The 19,861-nt window shown below is 47.0% G+C and overlaps 1 protein-coding gene across 1 annotated transcript in view; it reads right to left on the bottom strand.

Moving 5' to 3' along the window:
• Positions 1 to 19,861, bottom strand: part of slc6a18 (solute carrier family 6 member 18) — a 49,750-nt gene that overhangs the window by 20,547 nt on the left and 9,342 nt on the right. The window contains exons 3-7 of the mRNA XM_078200736.1: positions 16,065 to 16,202; positions 4,878 to 5,062; positions 3,804 to 3,914; positions 2,904 to 3,016; positions 1,140 to 1,268 (exon numbers count right to left, since the gene is read on the bottom strand). Coding sequence (XP_078056862.1) covers positions 1,140 to 1,268; positions 2,904 to 3,016; positions 3,804 to 3,914; positions 4,878 to 5,062; positions 16,065 to 16,202 — 676 coding nt within the window. The remainder of the gene's footprint in view (positions 1 to 1,139; positions 1,269 to 2,903; positions 3,017 to 3,803; positions 3,915 to 4,877; positions 5,063 to 16,064; positions 16,203 to 19,861) is intronic.

Raw genomic sequence — 19,861 nt, forward strand, 5'->3', positions numbered from 1 at the left:
TCTGTTGACCTTCCACTAAAGGTGCAGCTAGTGATCTGAAAAACGCCCAAAGAAATTCAACCCCTGAGAGTTTAAGAGGCCGAGAGGTCATTAACTAAGATCCTAGAGGGTGCTGGAAATCTTGCTGTGACATCCAGCATTTTTCTGGGCTAAGTGCAGAGCAAAAGAAAATACATTTATTGACATAGATAGATAGAACTTTAACACACAAGTGAACATCATTCAGCTTGTGGTGTTTGTCCATGGCCAAAATAGAGCGGCACAGTCTACTTTCCAGCTCTTGGTCCATAACCATTTAGATTAAGGCACTTCAGGTGTATATTCCATCAATATGAACATGGACCACAGAACCATTGAATCCCCACACTGCAGAAAGAGCTGTTTGAATTGTGGAATAGAATCATAGAACCCCTACAGTGCAGAAGAGGCTATTTGGCCAAACATGTCTGCACTGACTCTCTGGAGCAGCATCCCACCCAAACCCTATCTGGGCAGCACGGTGGCACAGTGGTTAGCACCGCTGCCTCACAGCGGCAAGGACCCGGGTTCAATTCCCAGCTTGGGTCACTGTGGAATCTGCACGTTCTCCCCCGTGTCTGCGCGTGTTTCCTCCGGATGCTCCAGTTTCCTCCCACAGTCCGAATGACGTGCTGATTAGATGCATTGGCTATGCTAAATTCTCTCTCAGTGTAGCCGAACAGGCGCTGAAGTGTGGTGAATAGGGGATTTTCACAGTAATTTACAAGCCTACTTGTGACTAACAAGTAAACTAAATAAAAACTATTCCCGTAACCCTATGTATTTACCCTGCTAATCAGCTCAACCTACACATCTTGGGACACTAAGGGGCAATTTAGCATGGCCAATTCACCTAACCTATACAGCTTTGGACTGTGGGAGGAATCCGGAGGAAACCCACGGAGACATGGGGAGAACGTGCAAACTCCACACAGACAGTGACCCGAGGCCAGAATCGAAGCGCTGTGAGGCAGCAGTGCTAACCACTGTGCCACCATGCCGCCATGGGAGAAAATGTTTTCGGTGTAAATATACAAGGTTCTGAAGTAATACATTTTTGATTGATCTGGTATAGATGATAATTAGTGAGCATACACAGTAGGTTGTGGAAGTCTACTTACTTGTCTAAGCAATCCCAGTAAGCAGTAGTTGCCTTAAACCCAAGAATGGAGAAGATGGGAATAGAGGCAAAGACAGAGGTGATGCTGTTGATAATAGCCACAGTCACGGCATCCGCCTCGCAGTCATTCCTGAAAAGCAAACAAGGTCTTTTATTCAAAATGACAACTCATTTTTCCGTAAGCTGCTTTCTCTCCTTTTCTACCTTGCTCAAGTGCGTGCCTGACCTAGGAATCTGAATGTCAGCATTCAGAGACCTTTCTATCCATTTAAATACCTGATCTTGCAGGTGCTGGCATTCCTCTGCTCCTGCTCTCCATGCTCTTCTGAACAGTGGCGGTCGCAGGTTTAGGAAGTGCTATCAAAGATGTCTTTGACAGCAACATTGGTCGGGGCGGAGGTGGCTCGCCATTGGCTGGGGCGGAGGTGTCTCACCATTGGCTGGGGTGGAGGTGTCTCGCCATTGGCCGGGGCGGAGGTGGCTCACCATTGGCCATTGGCAGTAGTGGTGGCTTGCCATTGGCCATTGGCAGCTCGCCATTGGCCAGAGGCAAAGTTGGCTCACCATTGGCCATTGGCAGTGATGGCTTACCATTGGCCAGCGGCAGAGGTAGCTCACCATTGGCCATTGGCAGTGGTGGCTTACCATTGGCCATTGGCAGTGGTGGCTCACCATTGGCCAGCGGCAGAGGTAGCTCACCATTGGCCATTGGCAGTGGTGGCTGGCCATTGGCAGTGGTGGCTCGCCATTGGCCAGCTGTGGAGGTGGTTCGCCATTGGCCGCCGGTGGAGGTAGCTTGCCATTGGCTGGCAGCGGGATCTTCCAGTCCTGCCGAAGTCAATAGCCATTTATGTTGCTCTCCAGCCTCGCTGTCAGGGAACCCATCACGGGGGCTCATCTACGGCAGGACTGGCAGACCCGCTGGTGGGAAGGGCTGAAAATCCCCAGCCATTATAAAGTAAAATTTATTTATTAGTCACAAGAAAGGCTTACATTAACACTGCAATGAAGTTACTGTGAAAATCCCCTGGTCGCCACAGTCCAGCGCCTGTTTGGGTCAATGCACCTAACCAGCACATCTGTTTCCTGGTCAGCCATACTGCAGACCTTTTGCTAATCAGAATCATTGACCAATCCAATGGAAGCAAATGGTCGCCAACACCCTCATCGGGTATGGGACCAGAAGGAGAAGAACATCAACTCTATTGCCATTTAATTCTATCTTCCAAGATCCAGACAGTTTGGTGTCATCTGCCCCTTTAATTAATCCTAGTTTCTCCTTAGGTGAATATTATGAAGGTTGAGGACCTGAAAGGCCCCGCTAGGCCATGGCTCCTGTGATGGGATGTACCCCACTGGGGAACGTATCTCATTTAAAATAACCCTTTGTTTATGGTGCGTCAGCCATTTTGTCTTCCTCACTAATTCTCACACACAATGCCCCATGTGGCAATTTATTGAAAGCTTTTCAAATTTGTACATTGTGAGATATTAGTATGTGGATAGTTAACACATTTGTATGATATTACTTCACCCACTATTTTAATTGATGCTATTTTGACAGAGAGGTTGATGATTCTTTAAAAGTGGCAGGTAAAGTAGTTTAGTGTGTACATGGTAAGCTAATGTGATGTAATGTGATCTCCAAGTTAACTCCAGGAAGTCTTTGTACATTCCTCTACCTTCTTCATCTCTCTCAGGCCTGGGAGTTCCCTTACTTGAAAAGGTTTATTACAGAGAGTAACATGCTTACAATAATGCTTACTTTAGTGAGTTGTAGCTGGAGTACGCAATAAGTCCTCCAAAGCCCAAAGACATTGAGAAAAAGATCTGGGTTGCAGCATCTAACCACACTCTTGGCTGGCGCAAAACACTCAGCTGGAATTAAAAGGAATAACATGAGGGCACAAATGTACTTACTAGAAATAATAATCAGTTATTAATATCAGGTATTATCTGCAGGGCAGCAGATGAATGGGAACTCCACCATCTACAAGTTCCCCTCCAACTCACACATCACCCTGACTTGAAAATAATCATCAAATCCCTACAGAGCAGAGGAGGCCATTCAGCCCATCGAGCCTGCACTGACAACAATCTCACCCAGGCACTATCCCCATAACCTCACATATTTACCCTGCCAATCCCCCTGATACTAAGGGACAATTTAGTATGGCCAAACCACCTAACCGGCACAACTTTGGAGTGTGGGCGGAAACCGGAGCACCTGGAGGAAACCCACGCAGACACGGGGAGAACGTACAAACTCCACACAGACCCAAGGCCGGAATTGAACCCGGGTCCCTGGCGCTGTGAGGCAGCAGTGCTAACCACTGCACCACCGCGCTGCCAAAAGATGAATGAGAAGTAATATACTCGAAATGCAGGTGCAGGAACAGAGAGATTCGCCTTCAGAGCCAGAAAAGTGAAATATGTATTTAAAATATGATGAACAAGGCAAATTACCCCTGCATTGCAGCCAATCACATCAAAGCTGTAACGTATCAGCAAACACATTGGTGCCCACAGCTGACCACATGAGGAGTTTCGCAACGTCATCCCTTTCCGCATGGTTAGCTTTGTGGCCTCATTGAGATAGGAAGTAATTGATGACAGATAAAGCCGGGGCAGTCCCGATGCTATGTCTGAACAAAGAAATACTTACATCTGGAGTAAACAGGTAGGTCAAGCCATGAATGGCCCCGGGCAGCGTTAGTCCTCGTACAAGGAAGATGAGTAGTACCAGGTAAGGGAAAGTCGCAGTGAAATAGATAGCCTGCAGTATAGAATTATATTTTAAACAGTTGATAAAGTTTTCTCAACATCCGAGCCCTGAGGTTACGAAGGAGAGTCATATTGGGCTCGAAATGTTAACTCTGTTTTTATCTCCGCAGATGCAGCCAGACCTGCAGAGTTTTCTCAGCGCTTTGTGTTTCCATTAGTTGAGCCCCAAAGATCATAGAATCTCCACAATGTAGAAGGAGGCCGTTTGGCCCATCGAGTCTGCACTGACCACAATCCCACCCAGGCCCTATCCCCATAACCCCACATATTTACCCCGCTAATCCCCTGACACGAAGGGGCAATTTAGCATGGCCAATCAACCTAACCCACACATCTTTGGAGTGTGGGAGGAAACCGGAGCACCCGGAGGAAACCCACACAGACACGGGGAGAACGGGCAGACTCTACACAGACAGTGACCCGAGGACGGAATTGAACCCTGGTCCCTGGTGCTTTGAGGCAGCAGTGCTAGCCACCGTGCCACCCAAAGATGCTCAGTTATTGCGTCTGGAAGTTAAGGCCAAAATGGTGGACAGAAACCACGCCCATTTTAGGGGTCAGTGGGTGACCACCTGACCAGCATGGGGCAGTCAGGTGCACGTACCACTTTGGGCACACCTCGGGTGCCCAACTCTCCCATGCCAGTAGAAACTTGGAGTGGGGGAGGTTACCCTGGCCCTGTCCCCAACCTCACGCTAATGGGCCGTTGATCAAAGGGGCCCTCAGCCCAGAAGCCATTGCTAATTGGACAGTGGATAGACTGCAGCCTATTCATTGACTGCCTCCAGTCAGAGAGTGGGCGAGACCCAGAAACGATCCCGACCCCTGACGATATCTAAAGTGAGGAAGATTCTGGCTCAGTTACCGCTAAGATTTAAATAGGAAATACCCAACTAAATATTCTTTGATCACTATTAAAGCTAGAATGCAGGATGATTTTGGTGTTAAAACTCACTTTTCCCAAGCTTTCGATTCCTCTTAAAACACCGCAGTATACAATTAGCCAAGCTGCAGCAAGGCACATGACCAGCCACCATTGCTGGCCGTCTTCAAATACAGTAATCTCAGGACTGATATTTAAGGTTTCTCTGTACCAGAAGTAATCCACTGGAGTGCTCTGCTCACACTCTTTAATAAACCCTGCAAAAAAAAAAATGAAATAAGTTGTATAGAATTGCCCAAAGCCAAAAGTTTTAAAGTTTAATTATTAGTCACAAGTAAGGCTTACATCAACACTGCAATGAAGTTACTGTGAAATTCCCCGAGGGGTGGAATTTTATGTTCCCACTCATCATGGGAATTATAGCAGGGAGGACATGGACCACTGACCTCGGGTGGGATTTTCTGCCTTTGGGGGCGAGGGCAGCTGGAAAATTCTGCCCAAGGTGTCAAAAACATTTTAAGATGAAAGCTAATTACTGTGGATGCTCTGGCGAGGGTCATCCAGACTCAAGTCTTAGTTCCGTCCTCTCCCTGCTGTCATATCTGCTGAAATTTTCTAGCGTTTTCTGTGTTTTTTGTGTCAAAAACAGTGCTCGGTGAATAAGGTTAAGGGTGATATGGAATTTACGTCAATCTATTGTAGCTGCAACTACAGGTGAGGCTGGGAATTCTGTAGCAGGTAACTCACCTTCTGACCCGCCCCCCCCCCCCCCAAAGCCTGTCCACTATCAACAAGGCAAAAGTCAGGAGTGTAATGGAATGCTCTCGACCTGCCTGGATGAGCGCAGCTCCAATAACACTCAAGAAGCTCAACACCATCCAGGACAAAGCAATCCAATTGCTGGGCACTTCATCCACCACCATAAACATTCACCCCACCCCCCATCTACCAGCATGCAGTGGCAGCAGTGTGTACCATCTATAAGATGCACTCACCAAGGCACTTTCACCAGCACTTCCCAAACCTGCAACCTCTGCCTCATGGGAACACAACCACCTGCAAGTTCCCCCATAAGTCGCATCCCATCTCGACTTGGAATTATATCACTGTTCCTTCACTGTTGCTGGATCACAATCCTGGAATCCACCCCTCCCCCTCTCCCTCCTATAACAGTACTGTGGGCGTACCTACACACGTGGGCCGGGATTATCCGGTGAGACCAGAAACTCCTGCCAAAAGTCAATGGTCTTTCGGCTGCCTCGCCAGATTTTACATTCTGTCCGAGATTGGTCCCAGCAGGTAAATCCCGGTGATGGACTGCAGCGATTCAAGATGGCAGCTCATCACCACCTTCCAAGGGCAACTAGGCTCGGGGAAATAAATGCTGACCTAGCCAGCGATGCCCAAATCCCAGAAAGAAAAACACTGGACGTAATGGCTACCAGCAATCAAGAGAATCACCTCTGTGAATAACCCTGGAACTCAAGCCCCACTCTTCAAATGAATTTATGAAGTTAGATAAACATAAATTTCAATCATATAAGGGGATAAGGATGAAACAATGAAAGAATGCTCACGCTCTGAAGCCCGTTCCCCTCACTGACGTGCTCCATTGCCATTGTGTCCTCTATCCAACCCACTTAAACCCATGAGTGAAGAGATTAGTCAAAGCAGACCTTCAGTGGAAATCTCTGCCGGACTCACTCAAACTATCAAGTGATGAACAAATCCCACGTTGATTATTTCAACCCATAAGCCACACCGTTCAACCTTAACATTTTCTTGGTTCCAACTGCATGGGGTTATTCTGTGCAAAACATCATCGATTTCCCTTATATCACCAAGTTTTAATCCAGAAACTCAGCTAATGCTCTGGGGGCTGGAGTTCAAATCTCACCACAGCAGATGGTAGAATTTGAATTCAATAAAAAAATCTGGAATTAAGAATCTACTGATGACCATGAAACCATTGTCGATTGTCAGAAAAGCCCACCTGGTTTACAGGAGATATATTCTTCCAAGAAGGAAATAGGTGTAGTGTTTGGAAATTATCCATATACTGGGAAAAATCTGTAGTTACCCAGAGCTTCAGGGCGGCACGGTAGCACAGTGGTTAGCACTGCTGCTTCACAGCTCCAGGGACCTGGGTTCGATTCCCGGCTTGGGTCACTGTCTGTGTGGAGTTTGCACATTCTCCTCGTGTCTGCGTGGGTTTCCTCCGGGTGCTCCGGTTTCCTCCCACAGTCCAAAGATGTGCGGATTAGGTTGATTGGCCATGCTAAAATTGCCCTTAGTGTCCTGGGATGCGTAGGTTAGAGGGATTAGTGGGTAAATATGTAGGGATATGGGGGTAGGGTCTGGGTGGGATTGTGGTCGGTGCAGACTCGATGGGCCGAATGGCCTTTCTCTGTGCTGTAGGGTTTCTAAGATTTCTAAGATTTCTAAAGGTTTGCCAGACTTTTACAACCTCCACGTTTGCCAACGCAGATTGAATTGAATAATCTGCTTAAGTCTACGTTACATTGGTCATTTATTGTCAGTTGCCCTGGACAGGCCCCTTCTTCCTCCTGTTTAAACATGTTCAGTTCTGTGTGTCCTTGCTTCAGGCTAGGATTCTAAGATTCTAACTGGGAGTTGGCATCAAGCAGGTAGGACACAGCGATCCCCGAAATTCTCTCATCTTGTCAGTATGAAACCTGGCAGATTTTAACTCCCCCAACCCGCACACCCCATCCCCCGTCCCCAACCACCTCCAGCCTCACTTGCCAGTTGAACTCTCAAAATCGACGGGAAATGGCAGTTGTCGATGGGGCAGTTTTGGGAATAATATCCGGCAACCCCCTCGTGAACCCTCTGAAACCCCCTATTCCAGGTCAGGGAATCCGGAGGATTTCACGATCAGGAAGAGGGAGGGTTGATCCTGGGGCCAGGAGAAGCTCAACTCGCCTTGTGTGGAACATTCCTGCAACTTCCGGTATTGTAAGAAGGAAAGATAATTTTTTTTAAAGATTGACGGTCACGAGATAGCACAGAATTAGAATATGGTCGAGAAGGGAGACATCTACCCAAAGCTTTTCATCTTATACTCACCAGGAGTTGTATATTCCTGTAATATAAATCATAGTGATTGTCTGAAGTTTGGTAATCTTGTCATGATGAGTTCAAGGTGAAAAGCTTCAGCAACCTGTCTCTCAATGAAACAATGAACATCTTTTGACCTTTTCTGATCTCGGCTGATGCTTATCACTATCTGCATCTGACGGGATGACCACAATAATACCACCACCATTGCTGTCGGTGTCCCATGTCGTTATCAGTCACCTACCTACATATCTGAAGGAGGGCCCCAATCTGTTTGAGGTGGGTGGTCTTACCACCTACTCAGAAGAGAGCAGGTTAAAAGAGGAATGGTGGGAATGGACATTGTCAATCTTGGAAAATACGCCCAGCCAGAATCTACGGAGCGGGTATGGGTTAATATCTCCCTAGAATCATCACATGGACATCTTACATAATAAACCAAATATGCTACATTTACCTATATTTAGGTAAACTTTTAGTTCATGCGATATACCAAGAGGTTTGCTGTGTGGAGTTCAGTTCTATGTCTTCATAGGAACAACACCGGCAGCACTAACATGTGGGGAGGCGATGGCCTAGTGGTATTATCACTGGACTATTAATCCAGAAACTCAGTTAATGTTCTGGGGACCTGTGTTCAAATCCTGCCACGGCAGATGGTGGAATTTGAATTCAGTAAAAAATATCTGGAATTAAGAATCTATTGATGACCATGAAACTATTGTTGGAAAAGCCCATCTGGTTCACTAATGTCCTTCAGGGAAGGAAATCTGCCGTCCTTACCTGGTCTGGCCTACATGTGACCCCAGAGCCACAGCAATGTGGTAGACTCTCAGACATTTCAGCCTTCAGAAATGGCCTAGCAAGCCATTCAGTTGAGGGCAACTGGGCTTGGGCAATAAATGCTGGCCAGCCAACGATGCCCATGTCCCACTATTTTCTGGCTTCCCCACAGCACGTTACTCTTGGCAGGAGGCAGCATGCCATTCGGCTGTGGTGGGTTCTTCTGGTCCTGCCGCAGTCAATGGGATTTCCCATTGAATCCACCCCACACCACTGGGAAATCCATTGCAGGGTGCGCCATCTACAGGACCGGAAGACCCCGCCAGCGTGAACAGCTGGAAAGTTCTGGCCTATACACTTTGAGTCAATGCAATTTACCCCATCAAGGCCCCATTCTAACTGTGTGTGAGTGATTGGGTTTCGTGTGAGTTAAAATCTTGTCCTCGGTGCTGGAGACAAGCGAAAGAAGGCCAGGTAAAACTGGGGGGCAACAGCAACATGATATGATGCAGAGAGAGAGCCCCAGAATATACATTAGAATGTGTTTAGTCTGGAGAAATTCCGATTACCATGATGGGTGCCTTCTTACCGGCCGTTCACACCCCGCTGCCTCTGCAAGCAAGGACGGAGAATTTGGCACTCAGCCAAATCTCCACTCACTGCGGCGCGACCAGAGAAACCCACTGGCATGAATGGCTGGAAGATTCTGCCTGTTGAATGGATATACCACAAAACCATCCCATAATATCACCAGCCAAGCTGTGCTGCTGTAGCTGAATAAAGTCCCAGTACTAAAGTGGAATTTATGGAGCTGAGCTAAGATAAGGAACTTCCACTTGATTGTGTTTATCCAATGTTTTAGATTATCAGAATGGGTCTACTCAGCATTCTGTTATCAGTAAAACAGAATGTGATAAATTCCAACAATCTGGAAGGGAACTTCTGGCAGGCATCCGCACATTCAGGTTAGTCAAGCTGCCAAGCTATAGCCAGCCATGTAACCGGCAGCAGTGACCGGGTAGCCACGTAGCCATCAGGCCAACACCAGCAGAAGATCATGTCGCTCACAATTCTTCCGCTCCTGCTTTGGCCAGCTCTCCAAAGCTACATTCTGAATCATAGAATCCGTACAGTGCAGAAGGAGGCCATTAGGCCCATTGAGTCTGCACTGTCTCTCTGACAGTGTATCCTAACCAGGCTCTCTCCCCAACCCTATCCCCATAACCCCACACACTTACCATTTAACCTGATGAAAGGGCAGTGTTCCGAAAGCTTGTGCGACCAAATAAACCTGTTGGACTTTAACCTGGTGTTGTGAGACTTCTTACTGTGCTAATCCATTTAACCCACACATCTTGGCACTCTAAGGGGCAATTTAGCATGGCCAATCCACCTAACCTGCACATCTTGATGGGTGGAATGGTGGCACAGTGGTTAGCACTGTTGCCTCACAGAGCCAAGGACCAGGGTTCGATTCCTGGCTTGGGTGACTGTCTGTGTGGAGTTTCCAAGTTCTACCCATGTCTGTGTGGGTTTCTTCAGAGGGTTCCAATTTCCTCCCACAGTCCAAATTTAAAGTTTATTTATTAGTGCTACAGGTTAGGCTTACATTAACACTGCAATAAAGTTACTGTGAAAATCCCCTAGTCGCCACACTCCAGCGCCTGTTCGGGTACACTAAGGGAGAATTTAGCATGGCCAATGCACCTAACCAGCACGTCTTTCGCACTGTGGGAGGAAACTGGAGCACCCGGAGGAAACCCACGCAGACACGGGGAGAACATGCAGACTCCGCGCAGACAGTGACCCAAGCCGGGAATCGAACCCTGCTCCTTGGAGCTGTGAGGCAGCAGTGCTAACCACTGTGCCACCGTTCCACCCTCTGAGATGTGCAGGTTAGATGGATTGGCCACGCTAAATTGCCCCTTAGTGTCCCAATATGTGTGGGTTGGATGGATTAGCCATGGTAAGTGTGTGGGGTTACGGGGATAGGGTTGGGAAAGGGCCTGGGTAAGAAACACTGGCAGAGAGACATTGCAGCCTCAATGGGCTGAATGTCTTCCTTCTGGACCTTAGGGATTCTATGATTCAGAATGTAGCTTTGAAGAGCTGGCCAAAGCAGGAACGGGAGAATTATGGGTGACACAAAACACTTGTGTTCTGCAGTAAACCTCTTAGTTAATATAAGTTGAGATATAAGACTGCCTTGATTCTGTTGCTTCTGGGGGAAGCAGTAGAGTAGTGGGAACGTCGCTGGACTAGTAATCTAGAAGCACAGGAGGACATGGGTGCAAATCCCTCCATGGTAGCTGGTGGGATTTAAATTTGATTAGTAAATCTGGAATGGAAAAGCTATTCTCAATAATTAACTTTCATTAATTGTCGGAAATACCCATCTGAATTACCCATAGAATCATAGAATCTACGGCACGGAGACAGGCCCTTCGTCCCAAACTGGTCCATGCCAGCCAAAAGGGGTGGCACAGTGGCACAGTGGTTAGCACTGCTGCCTCACAGCACCAGGGACCGGGGTTCAATTCCTGGCTAATGCCCTTTAGGGAAGGAAATCTGCCATCCTTACCTGGTCTGGTCCACATGTGACTCCAGAGCCACAGCAATGTGGTTGTCTCTTAACTACCCTCTGAAATGGCCAAGCAAGCCACTCATTTCAAGGGCATCTAGAGATGGGGCAACAAATGCTGGCCCAGTCAGCGATGCCCACAACCCATGAAAGAAAGAGAAAGCTCTCAGAATTGTTGCTGTAGTGGCCAAGTTCAGCATTGGTTTCCAAACAATTTGGGCATAAGGGGCCATGATGATATGTTATAGAGCCGGAATGTTCTGGACAGGCTGTGGAGGCTACAGCAGTCAGCCAGAGGTCCATTGACTTTCAGCGGGATCCAAGCTCCCAACGACAAGCGGGATCAGAAAATCCCAGCCTGGATCTTTTCCATAAATGAGACACTAAGGGACAACTTAGCACAACCAATCCATTTTCTAGGTTTAAGTTAAGAGGGGAAAGAATAAATGGGAACCTGAGGAGCAACGTTTTTACACAGAGGGTGGTACGTCTGTGGAATGAGCTGCCAGGGGAAGTGATTGAGGCAGGGACATTGACAACATTTAAAAGTCATTTGGATAGATACATGGATAGGAAAGGTTTAGAAAGATATGGGTCAAATGCAGGCAAATGGGGTCAGCTTAGATGGGATTTTTCATAGAATCATAGAATCCTACAATGCAGAAGGAGGCCATTTGGCCCATCGAGTCTGCACCGACCACAACGCCACCCAGGCCCTAGGCCCATAACCCCATGCATTTACCCTAGCTAGTCCCCCTGACACTCAGGGGCAATTTATCATGGCCAATGCACCTAACCAGCACATCTTTGGACTGTGGGAAGAAACCGGAGCACCCGGAAGAAACCCACACAGACACGGGGAGAATGTGCAAACTCCACACAGACAGTGACCCAAGCCGGGAACTGAACTCGGGTTCCTGGCGCTGTGAGGCAGTAGTTCTAACCGCTGTGCCACCGTGCCACTCCTTTTGGTTGGCATGGACCAGTTTGGGCCGAAGGATCTGTCTCCGTGCTGTAGATTCTATGATTCTAAATCATTCTGCTCCACGCCTCAGATGGATAGCTAGGGAACATTTGAACTTTCAGGGAACAAAGTGACAGGTAATTATGCCAAGCTGTCACTTCACAATGAAAATGTTAGCTGTGTGATGACTGGCACTGCTGTAAACAATCACTTCCTGCGGAGGCTTAGGCACAGCAGGGGTTAAGGCCATTCTCCATTAACCTTTGGGATCTGATTTTAATTTCAGTTTGAACTCTTGCCAGGAAAGGCTTCTCTTTGATGGTTGAGGAGGTTATTTGTGAAGTAACTTTGGTTCGTCACACCCAATTCTTTGTAAATGTTCTTTGCACAGCATTGAAACATCAATACGTCAGCACCAAACAAGATATCATAAATCACCATTGATTTATTGGAGGGACTCTTATTAGAAGTCCTGCTTCTGCCAGGAGTGCAGGTGGTAGTAATATCCTGAGAGAAAGGCTTCAATCCAACAGAATCAAGTGGATTCCCACTCACTTAGCTCCATAATTGATATTCAAGTCAGCCCTGAGAGCATCTAAAGCTCCGACCCACCCTCCGAAGTATTAAAAAGGAGACATGGATAGACATAAGGCGGCACGGTGGCACAGTGGTTAGCACTGCTGCCTCACAGCTCCAGGGACCCAGGTTCAAATCCTGGCTCGGGTCACTGTCTGAGTGGAGTTCGCACGTTCTCCCCATGTCTGTGTGGGTGTCCTCCGGGTGCTCCGGTTTCCTCCCACAGCCAAAGGTGTGCGAGTTAAGTGGATTGGCCACAGTAAATTGCCCCTTAGTGTTATGTAGGTTAGATGGATTAGCCATAGGAGATGTGTGGGGAGAAGGCCTGAGTAAGATACTCTGTCAGAGAGAGTCAGTGCAGACGCGATGGGCCAAATGGCCTCTTCTGCACTGTAGGGATTCTATGATTCTACGATGGACTACATCTCATTTTCAGTCTCAAGGATATATTCAATGCCCTGTCATTACTTTGCCAGAGGAACTTGTCAGGAAAATGACACTGGGAGATTCTGCAGGTCGGAGGTGATTTAATAAAGCCATACATTTTGGCACTGTTTATTCAATTGAGGCATTCAAAGAACAAAGAACAAAGAACAATACAGCACAGGAACAGGCCCTTCGGCCCTCCAAGCCCGCGCCGCTCCCCGGTCCAGGATTGAATCCTGAATCCAGGATCCCCGCCCAATTTTCCAGCCTATCTACATCCTAATATCCTATCCACCGAGCTGTCCCTCACAGCTACGATGCTTTGTTCATCACAACCTATTAACTCACCTCCACCCCCCCATTCCAGACCATGTGATCTCCAGGGAGAGGCGAAAACCCAGAGTGAAAACCCCAGGGCCAATATGGGGAAAAAAAAATCTGGGAAATTCCTCTCCGACCCCCTGAGGCGATTCACGGGACAATTGGACTATTATCTAAAATGGAAGAATGTACAGGGTTACATTTAGGCCGGGGATGCCCCTCCCCCGTGCTAAAGTCAAGGACAAGCCTGTTGTCCTTGGTCTGCTTACCCTGCAAACATTCCATGGACACCCACTCAGGGATTCCAAGTTGCTGTGGCAACGTACACTTCTACACGTAGTTTGTGGTATGGAGCTATGGATAATGAGGGTAGGTGCTCCAACGTTCTTTCCTTCGTCTGGCTGGCCAAGAATCTCTCTCAATCTTAGTGCCTCCCATTGTGTTTGGAAGGATTTTGCAGGTTGACACTCAACCTGTTTGGCCGCGTTATGAATGCACCTTCCTTGGCCATCAAGTCCTGGGATGGGACTCGAACCCGGAACTTCTGGCTCAGAGACAGGGACGCGACGCACTGCGCCACAAGACCTCCTTGTCCTTGCTGTGGACAGCTAAAAGTCTTTCCACCAGCTGCTGGTTCCAGAGATCAAGAGCAACCTGATTATAAATGAAATAAGACGTCAGTTGAGGCTTCAATTGTGGCCTGGTTCCACTGAGGAGGTAGCGGGTCTCCCTTCCACCCGCTCTCACTCCCATAATTCCTGGACTACATGCCAAATGAGGCCCACATTTGAAAATGGTTCAGTCTTCACACTGAGCCGGCAGACTCACAACCTGCAGCCCCTGACGGAACAAAAAAATAGAGGTAGGCCATTCAGCCCCACGGATTTGCTACATTATCCCATCAGATTAATGGCTGATCTGTATCCCAAGCGCATGAATTCCACATTAAACCACACCCCTTGATACTCTCCCTAAACAAAATTCAAATCACTCTAAGCTTGACGATTTCAATTGACACAGCATTTGGAACAATTTTACTGGGAGGGAGTTCCAGATCCCTCAACATTTTGTGTGAAAACATGCTTCTTACTCCACTCTTGAGTGGCTCAGCCCTGATTTTAAGATTGCGCCCCTTGTTTTGGATTTATTAGACCTATGAGAAGAACCATCTTGACTATCAAATCCCTTCATCGTTTGAACGAATTTGATTAAATTCTTCCTGAATCCAGGGGAATAAAAAGCACGTTTATTCAACCCAGCTTGATAATTTAATCCTTGAAGTTGGACACGACATTAAAAGCCCCTGTGTGTTCTTGATCCAGTAATGAACAATGTTGACAATGAAATCAAACACAAAGCTCCATTAGCAGGCAAAAAAAGCTCTTAAAATTGAACTCCAATTAAAATACTCTTAAAATTGGACTCCAACTCTTCTAAACATTCTAATAATGCTCTGTTTGGTCTGAAAGATTTGATTTGATTTATTATTGTCACATGTATTAACATACTGTGAAAAGTATTGTTTCTTGCGCGCCATACAGACAAAGCATACCGTACATAGAGAAGGAAATGGGAGAGTGCAGAATGTAGTGTTACAGTCATAGCTAAGGTGTAGAGAAAGATCAACTTAATGCAGGGTAGGTCCATTCAAAAGTCTGACAGCAGCAGGGAAGAAACTGTTCTTGAGTCGGTTGATACGTGACCTCAGACTTTTGTATCTTTTTCCCGACGGAAGAAGGTAGAAGAGAGAATGTCCGGGGTGCGTGGGGTCCTTAATTATGCTGGTTGCTTTGCCAAGACAGCGGGAAGTGTAGACAGAGTCAATGGATGGGAGGCTGGTTTACGTGATGGATTGGGCTACATTCACGACCTTTTGTAGTTCCTTGTGGTCTTGGGCAGAGCAGGAGCCATACCAAGCTGTGATACAACCAGAAGTAATGCTTTCTATGGTGCATCTGTAAAGGTTGGTGAGAGTCGTGGCTGAGATACCAAATTTCCTTAGTCTTCTGAGAAAGTAGAGGCATTGGTGGGCTGGTTAGGTGCTGGTTAGGTGCATTGGCCATGCTAAATTCTCCCTCAGTGTACCCAAACAGGCGCCAGAGTGTGGCGACTGGGGGATTTTCACAGTAACTTCATTGCAGTGTTAATGTAAGCCTACTTGTGACGCTAATAAATAAACAAGTCTTTACAGACATAAGTCTGAAAACACGTACCAACCAACTCGAGAACAGCTTCTTTCCTGCTGCCGTCAGACTTTTGAATGGACCTACCTTATATTAAGTTGATCTTTCTCATACCCTAGCTATGACTGTAACATTGTATTCTGTACCCTCTCCTTTCCTATGTACTCTATGAACGGTATGTTTTGTATAGTGCACAAAAAACAAGACTTTTCACTGTATCCCAATACATGTGACAATAATAAATCAAATCAAATCAATGTCAAAGACGTCTTTCCCCTGAATAGCTACAAAATATCGACATGCCACATCACTAGATAATTGATTAAATGTTTCTCCATTTTAACCTGTTTTATTGTTGTTTAAAGGGCAGTTTTTCCATGGCAATGGTTCCTCGAATGAATGAAATAAGTACCAGAGAATCCAGGCCAGGATGATGTTATAATACAGCCCCACCACGAATGAAACCAGCATGGAGGCAATACCTGCAACATATGAAATTCACAGAAAAATGGTCAAAAGAATTGCACGCGTTTCTGAAATGATTTGCACTGAGCTGCAGCGACCATAACATTGGAATTGGAGACTTAGGGCCCAATGCGGGCGCGAAAACTTGGTACATTTGGGCGTGAGGCGATTAGAGTGATCTGTGCTTACATCCGCACAGATACCCACTTTACCAAGGCCCAAAAATGGCTGCGATCCAAAACGGCCACAACGTCAATTTAAATGCATTTGCATATATTTAAATTGAATTAATGGGCTGCCCGCCCAATTTTATCAGCATTTCCCCCTTTACCATTGCATTCGCGCGTCCAGATTCGGCACAAAACAGACATGCTCGGCAAAGGTCTGTTTCGGGTGCTCCAGCTTCTGAAGAGGTAAGTTCAGAACTTCCAATGGCTCTCTAGCCCAGATCAGTGGTGGAGGGGTGGGGAGGGTGAGGGGGGGAGGGGGAGGGGGTGGGTGGAGAAGGAGGCGGGCCAGATCATTCTCTGGTTAGTGAGGACGTGGAGGGAGGAGGGAGACCCGATTGTTCTCTGGTGGAGGGGGAGGGAAGAGGGAGGCGGGTCAGATGTATCCCTGGTAGTGGGGGGAGGGGGAGGGGGGAGGAGAGAGGCCCGATCATTCTCTGGTGGGGGGGGAGGGAGGCCAGATGTATCTCTGGTGGAGGGCGTAGGGGCAGAGGGGGACCGCTGCCATTCTGCGGGTGATCGGTGCGGGGGAAGGGGGCGACCACTGCCACTCTGCAGGCAAGCGGTGCGGGGGAAGGGGGGCAGGGGGTCGCGATTGGTCTGGGTAACGGGGGGGTGGGTGAATAAGGGGGACAATTATGTTGTGGGGGTGGGGCGATGTTTGTGGGGGCCATCATTCCTGTTTCTCGCTCCTGGGCCACTTTTCCCAGTTTTTGCGGCCCATAAGCGATGTGCAAGGGGAGCGTTTTACAAATTTTTTTTCACTGCGCATGCGCAGTTCAAAGTTCCGATCGGAGCAGCAGCGTTTCGGGTGTGATAAGCCCCGCCCACAGCACGATTCAGGCTAGAGACTTTTTTTCAGGCTAAGTGCGTATGGGGTCGCCTGAGAACACGTTTCCAAGTCGGATCTGAATTGTGCCCAGATTCAGCACTCAGAATGAAAATGGTAAAATCGGACTCTTAAAGTACAAGCATAAACTTCCAGGAGCATTTATTGCTCTTAACATTGTGAGATAGGCTGCAATTTAGAAACATGGGGGTAAATTCTCTGGTCCTGTCCGCCATGAGAATCGTCACAGGCAGGACGGAAAAATAAGACCAACTGTTGACCTCAGGTGGGAAATTGTGGTTTCGGGGAGGGCAAGATCGGAAAATCCCGCCCCATTTGGGCTTCCACCTCAATCTCATGGCTGCTTTGTTAAGAGAATGTATCAACTAGTGGTCAGTTAATGTCTACTTATTATTTTTATGTATTTATTTATATATTAGTACCAATTCACCTAACCTGCATGTCTTTCAGACTGTGGGAGGGAATAGGAGCACCTGGAGGAAACCCATGCAGACACGGGGAGAACGTGCAGACTCTGCACAGACAGTGACCCAAGACCAGAATTGAACCTGGGTCCCTGACGCTGTGAGGCAGCAGTGTTCTCCATTGTGTATGTTTGCTAATATTTTAAACTATGGACGGGATTTTATGGCCCTTTGAGCCATGCTGATTTCCCATTCCCACTGAAGGTGACCCACCCCGCGGTGGGTTACCTGGTGGCGTGATCGCGGGCCATGCAAAATGCCGCAGACATTGGCATGATTGGAAAATCCTGCCGGACCCCGAGCGTGGATCGCTGGAAAATCCCACTCAACATCTTTTTTTATTCCCTTGTGATCTTGTGGGCATCACTGGCCAGGCCAGAATTTGGTGCCCATTGTTCTTGAACTAAGTGGTTTACTAGGTAGTTAAAAGTAGGCCAGGCCCGGGAAGGATGGCAGATTTCCTTCCCCAAAAGGGCACAAGTGAACCAATTGGATTTTTTAATGACAATTTGATGATCATCATAATTGAGGCCAGTTTTCAATTCCTGATTTTATGAATTTAATCTAAATTCCATCAATTGCCATTGTGGGATTTGAATCCAAGCGACCAATGGAAGCCAGGCCTCTGGATTGCTATTCTAATGACATTGCCACTATGCTGCCGTCTCCCCCTGATTTTCTTTTATTCATTCGTGGGACATGGGCGTCGCTGGCTGGCCAGCATTTATTGCCCATCCCTGGTTGCTTAGAGGGCAGTTGACAGTCAACCACATTGCTGTGGCTCTGGAGTCACTTGTAGGCCAGACCAGGTAAGGACGGCTGATTTCCTTCTCCAATGGATATTAGTGAACCAGATGGGTTTTTCCGACAATCAACAATGGTTTCATGGTCATCAGTAGATTCTTAACTCCAGATTGTTTTTAAAAAGTGAATTCAAATTTCACCATCTGCCGTGGTGGGATTCAAACACAGGCCCCCAGAACATTACTTGAGTTTCTGGATTAATACTCTAGTGATAATGCCACCAGGCCATTGCCTCCCCTGCATTAATTGGTATACAACTTCAATTGGTGTCAACTGTGACGAATGGGTCCTTAAGAAATGTATTTGTGTCATGTTTCTTGTGCAGGATTTTTTTTAGAAGTTAGTCCTATTTACCCAGTGCCACTTTGTCTGTAACTGGTTGACCCTTTTGATACTGCAGAAGCATAATTGATCTTAATTGCTAGAGTGTCTGTTATCTGGGCTAATGTGTTTCTGTTATTTTTGTGTTTTTCCCTGGGATTTTTCAGAGTGGGGTTTCATTAGGTTGATTGATGGAAGAATCATATGACTGTGTGGGCCTAGGTTCATAGAGAGAAACAAGCCCAGTTGCTGCTTGGGATCTCGAATGAGAAGTAGCTCTCTGTCTCTCTCTAGAGATTGTAGTCTTGGACCTGCAAGAAAATAGGTCTTTTTCTCTGGAGTTCTGCTGTTTGAAGATACATCTTTCTCTGGAGGCTGTTGTATGGGAGTCAGAAGACAGGTGTCTTTCTGTATATCTGCCCAGACGGGTTAAAAGACTGGAAACTCAGCACCCATGTGAGCATGTCTGTTTTTTGTGCGAACTGATCTTGAAGAGCAGTTTGTGTCTGTAGGGATATTGCTTAAATTGGAACTATAGAGATAGCTAGTTGTTAAGAACTAGACCTTGTCAAGCTTAAGTATTTCAATCAGTAAAAGTTATGCTTTATTCTTTTTGTTCTACTTTAATTGTGTTATTAAATAAAGTTTGTTTTGATAAAAGCTTCCTAGTGGGTCAATTGAATCATATCTGGAGCAAAACACTTTAATCTCACACTAATGGCAAAATCAGAAAAGTTGGGGTTTAAATTTATTTATTAGTGTCACTAGTAGGCTTACATTAACACTGCAATGAAGTTACTATGAAAATCCCCTAGTCACCACTCTCCGGCACCTGTTCGGCTACACTGAGGGAGAATTTAGCACGGCCAATCAACCTAATCTGCATATCTTTGGACTGTGGGAGGAAACCAGAGCACCCGGAGGAAACCCACACAGACATGGGGAGAACGTGCAAACTCTGCACAGACAGTGACCCAAGTCGGGAATTGAACCCGGGTCCCTGGTGCTAT

This window comes from Mustelus asterias, chromosome 2 (assembly GCF_964213995.1).
Source record: "Mustelus asterias chromosome 2, sMusAst1.hap1.1, whole genome shotgun sequence".
Classification (NCBI taxonomy): domain Eukaryota; kingdom Metazoa; phylum Chordata; class Chondrichthyes; order Carcharhiniformes; family Triakidae; genus Mustelus; species Mustelus asterias.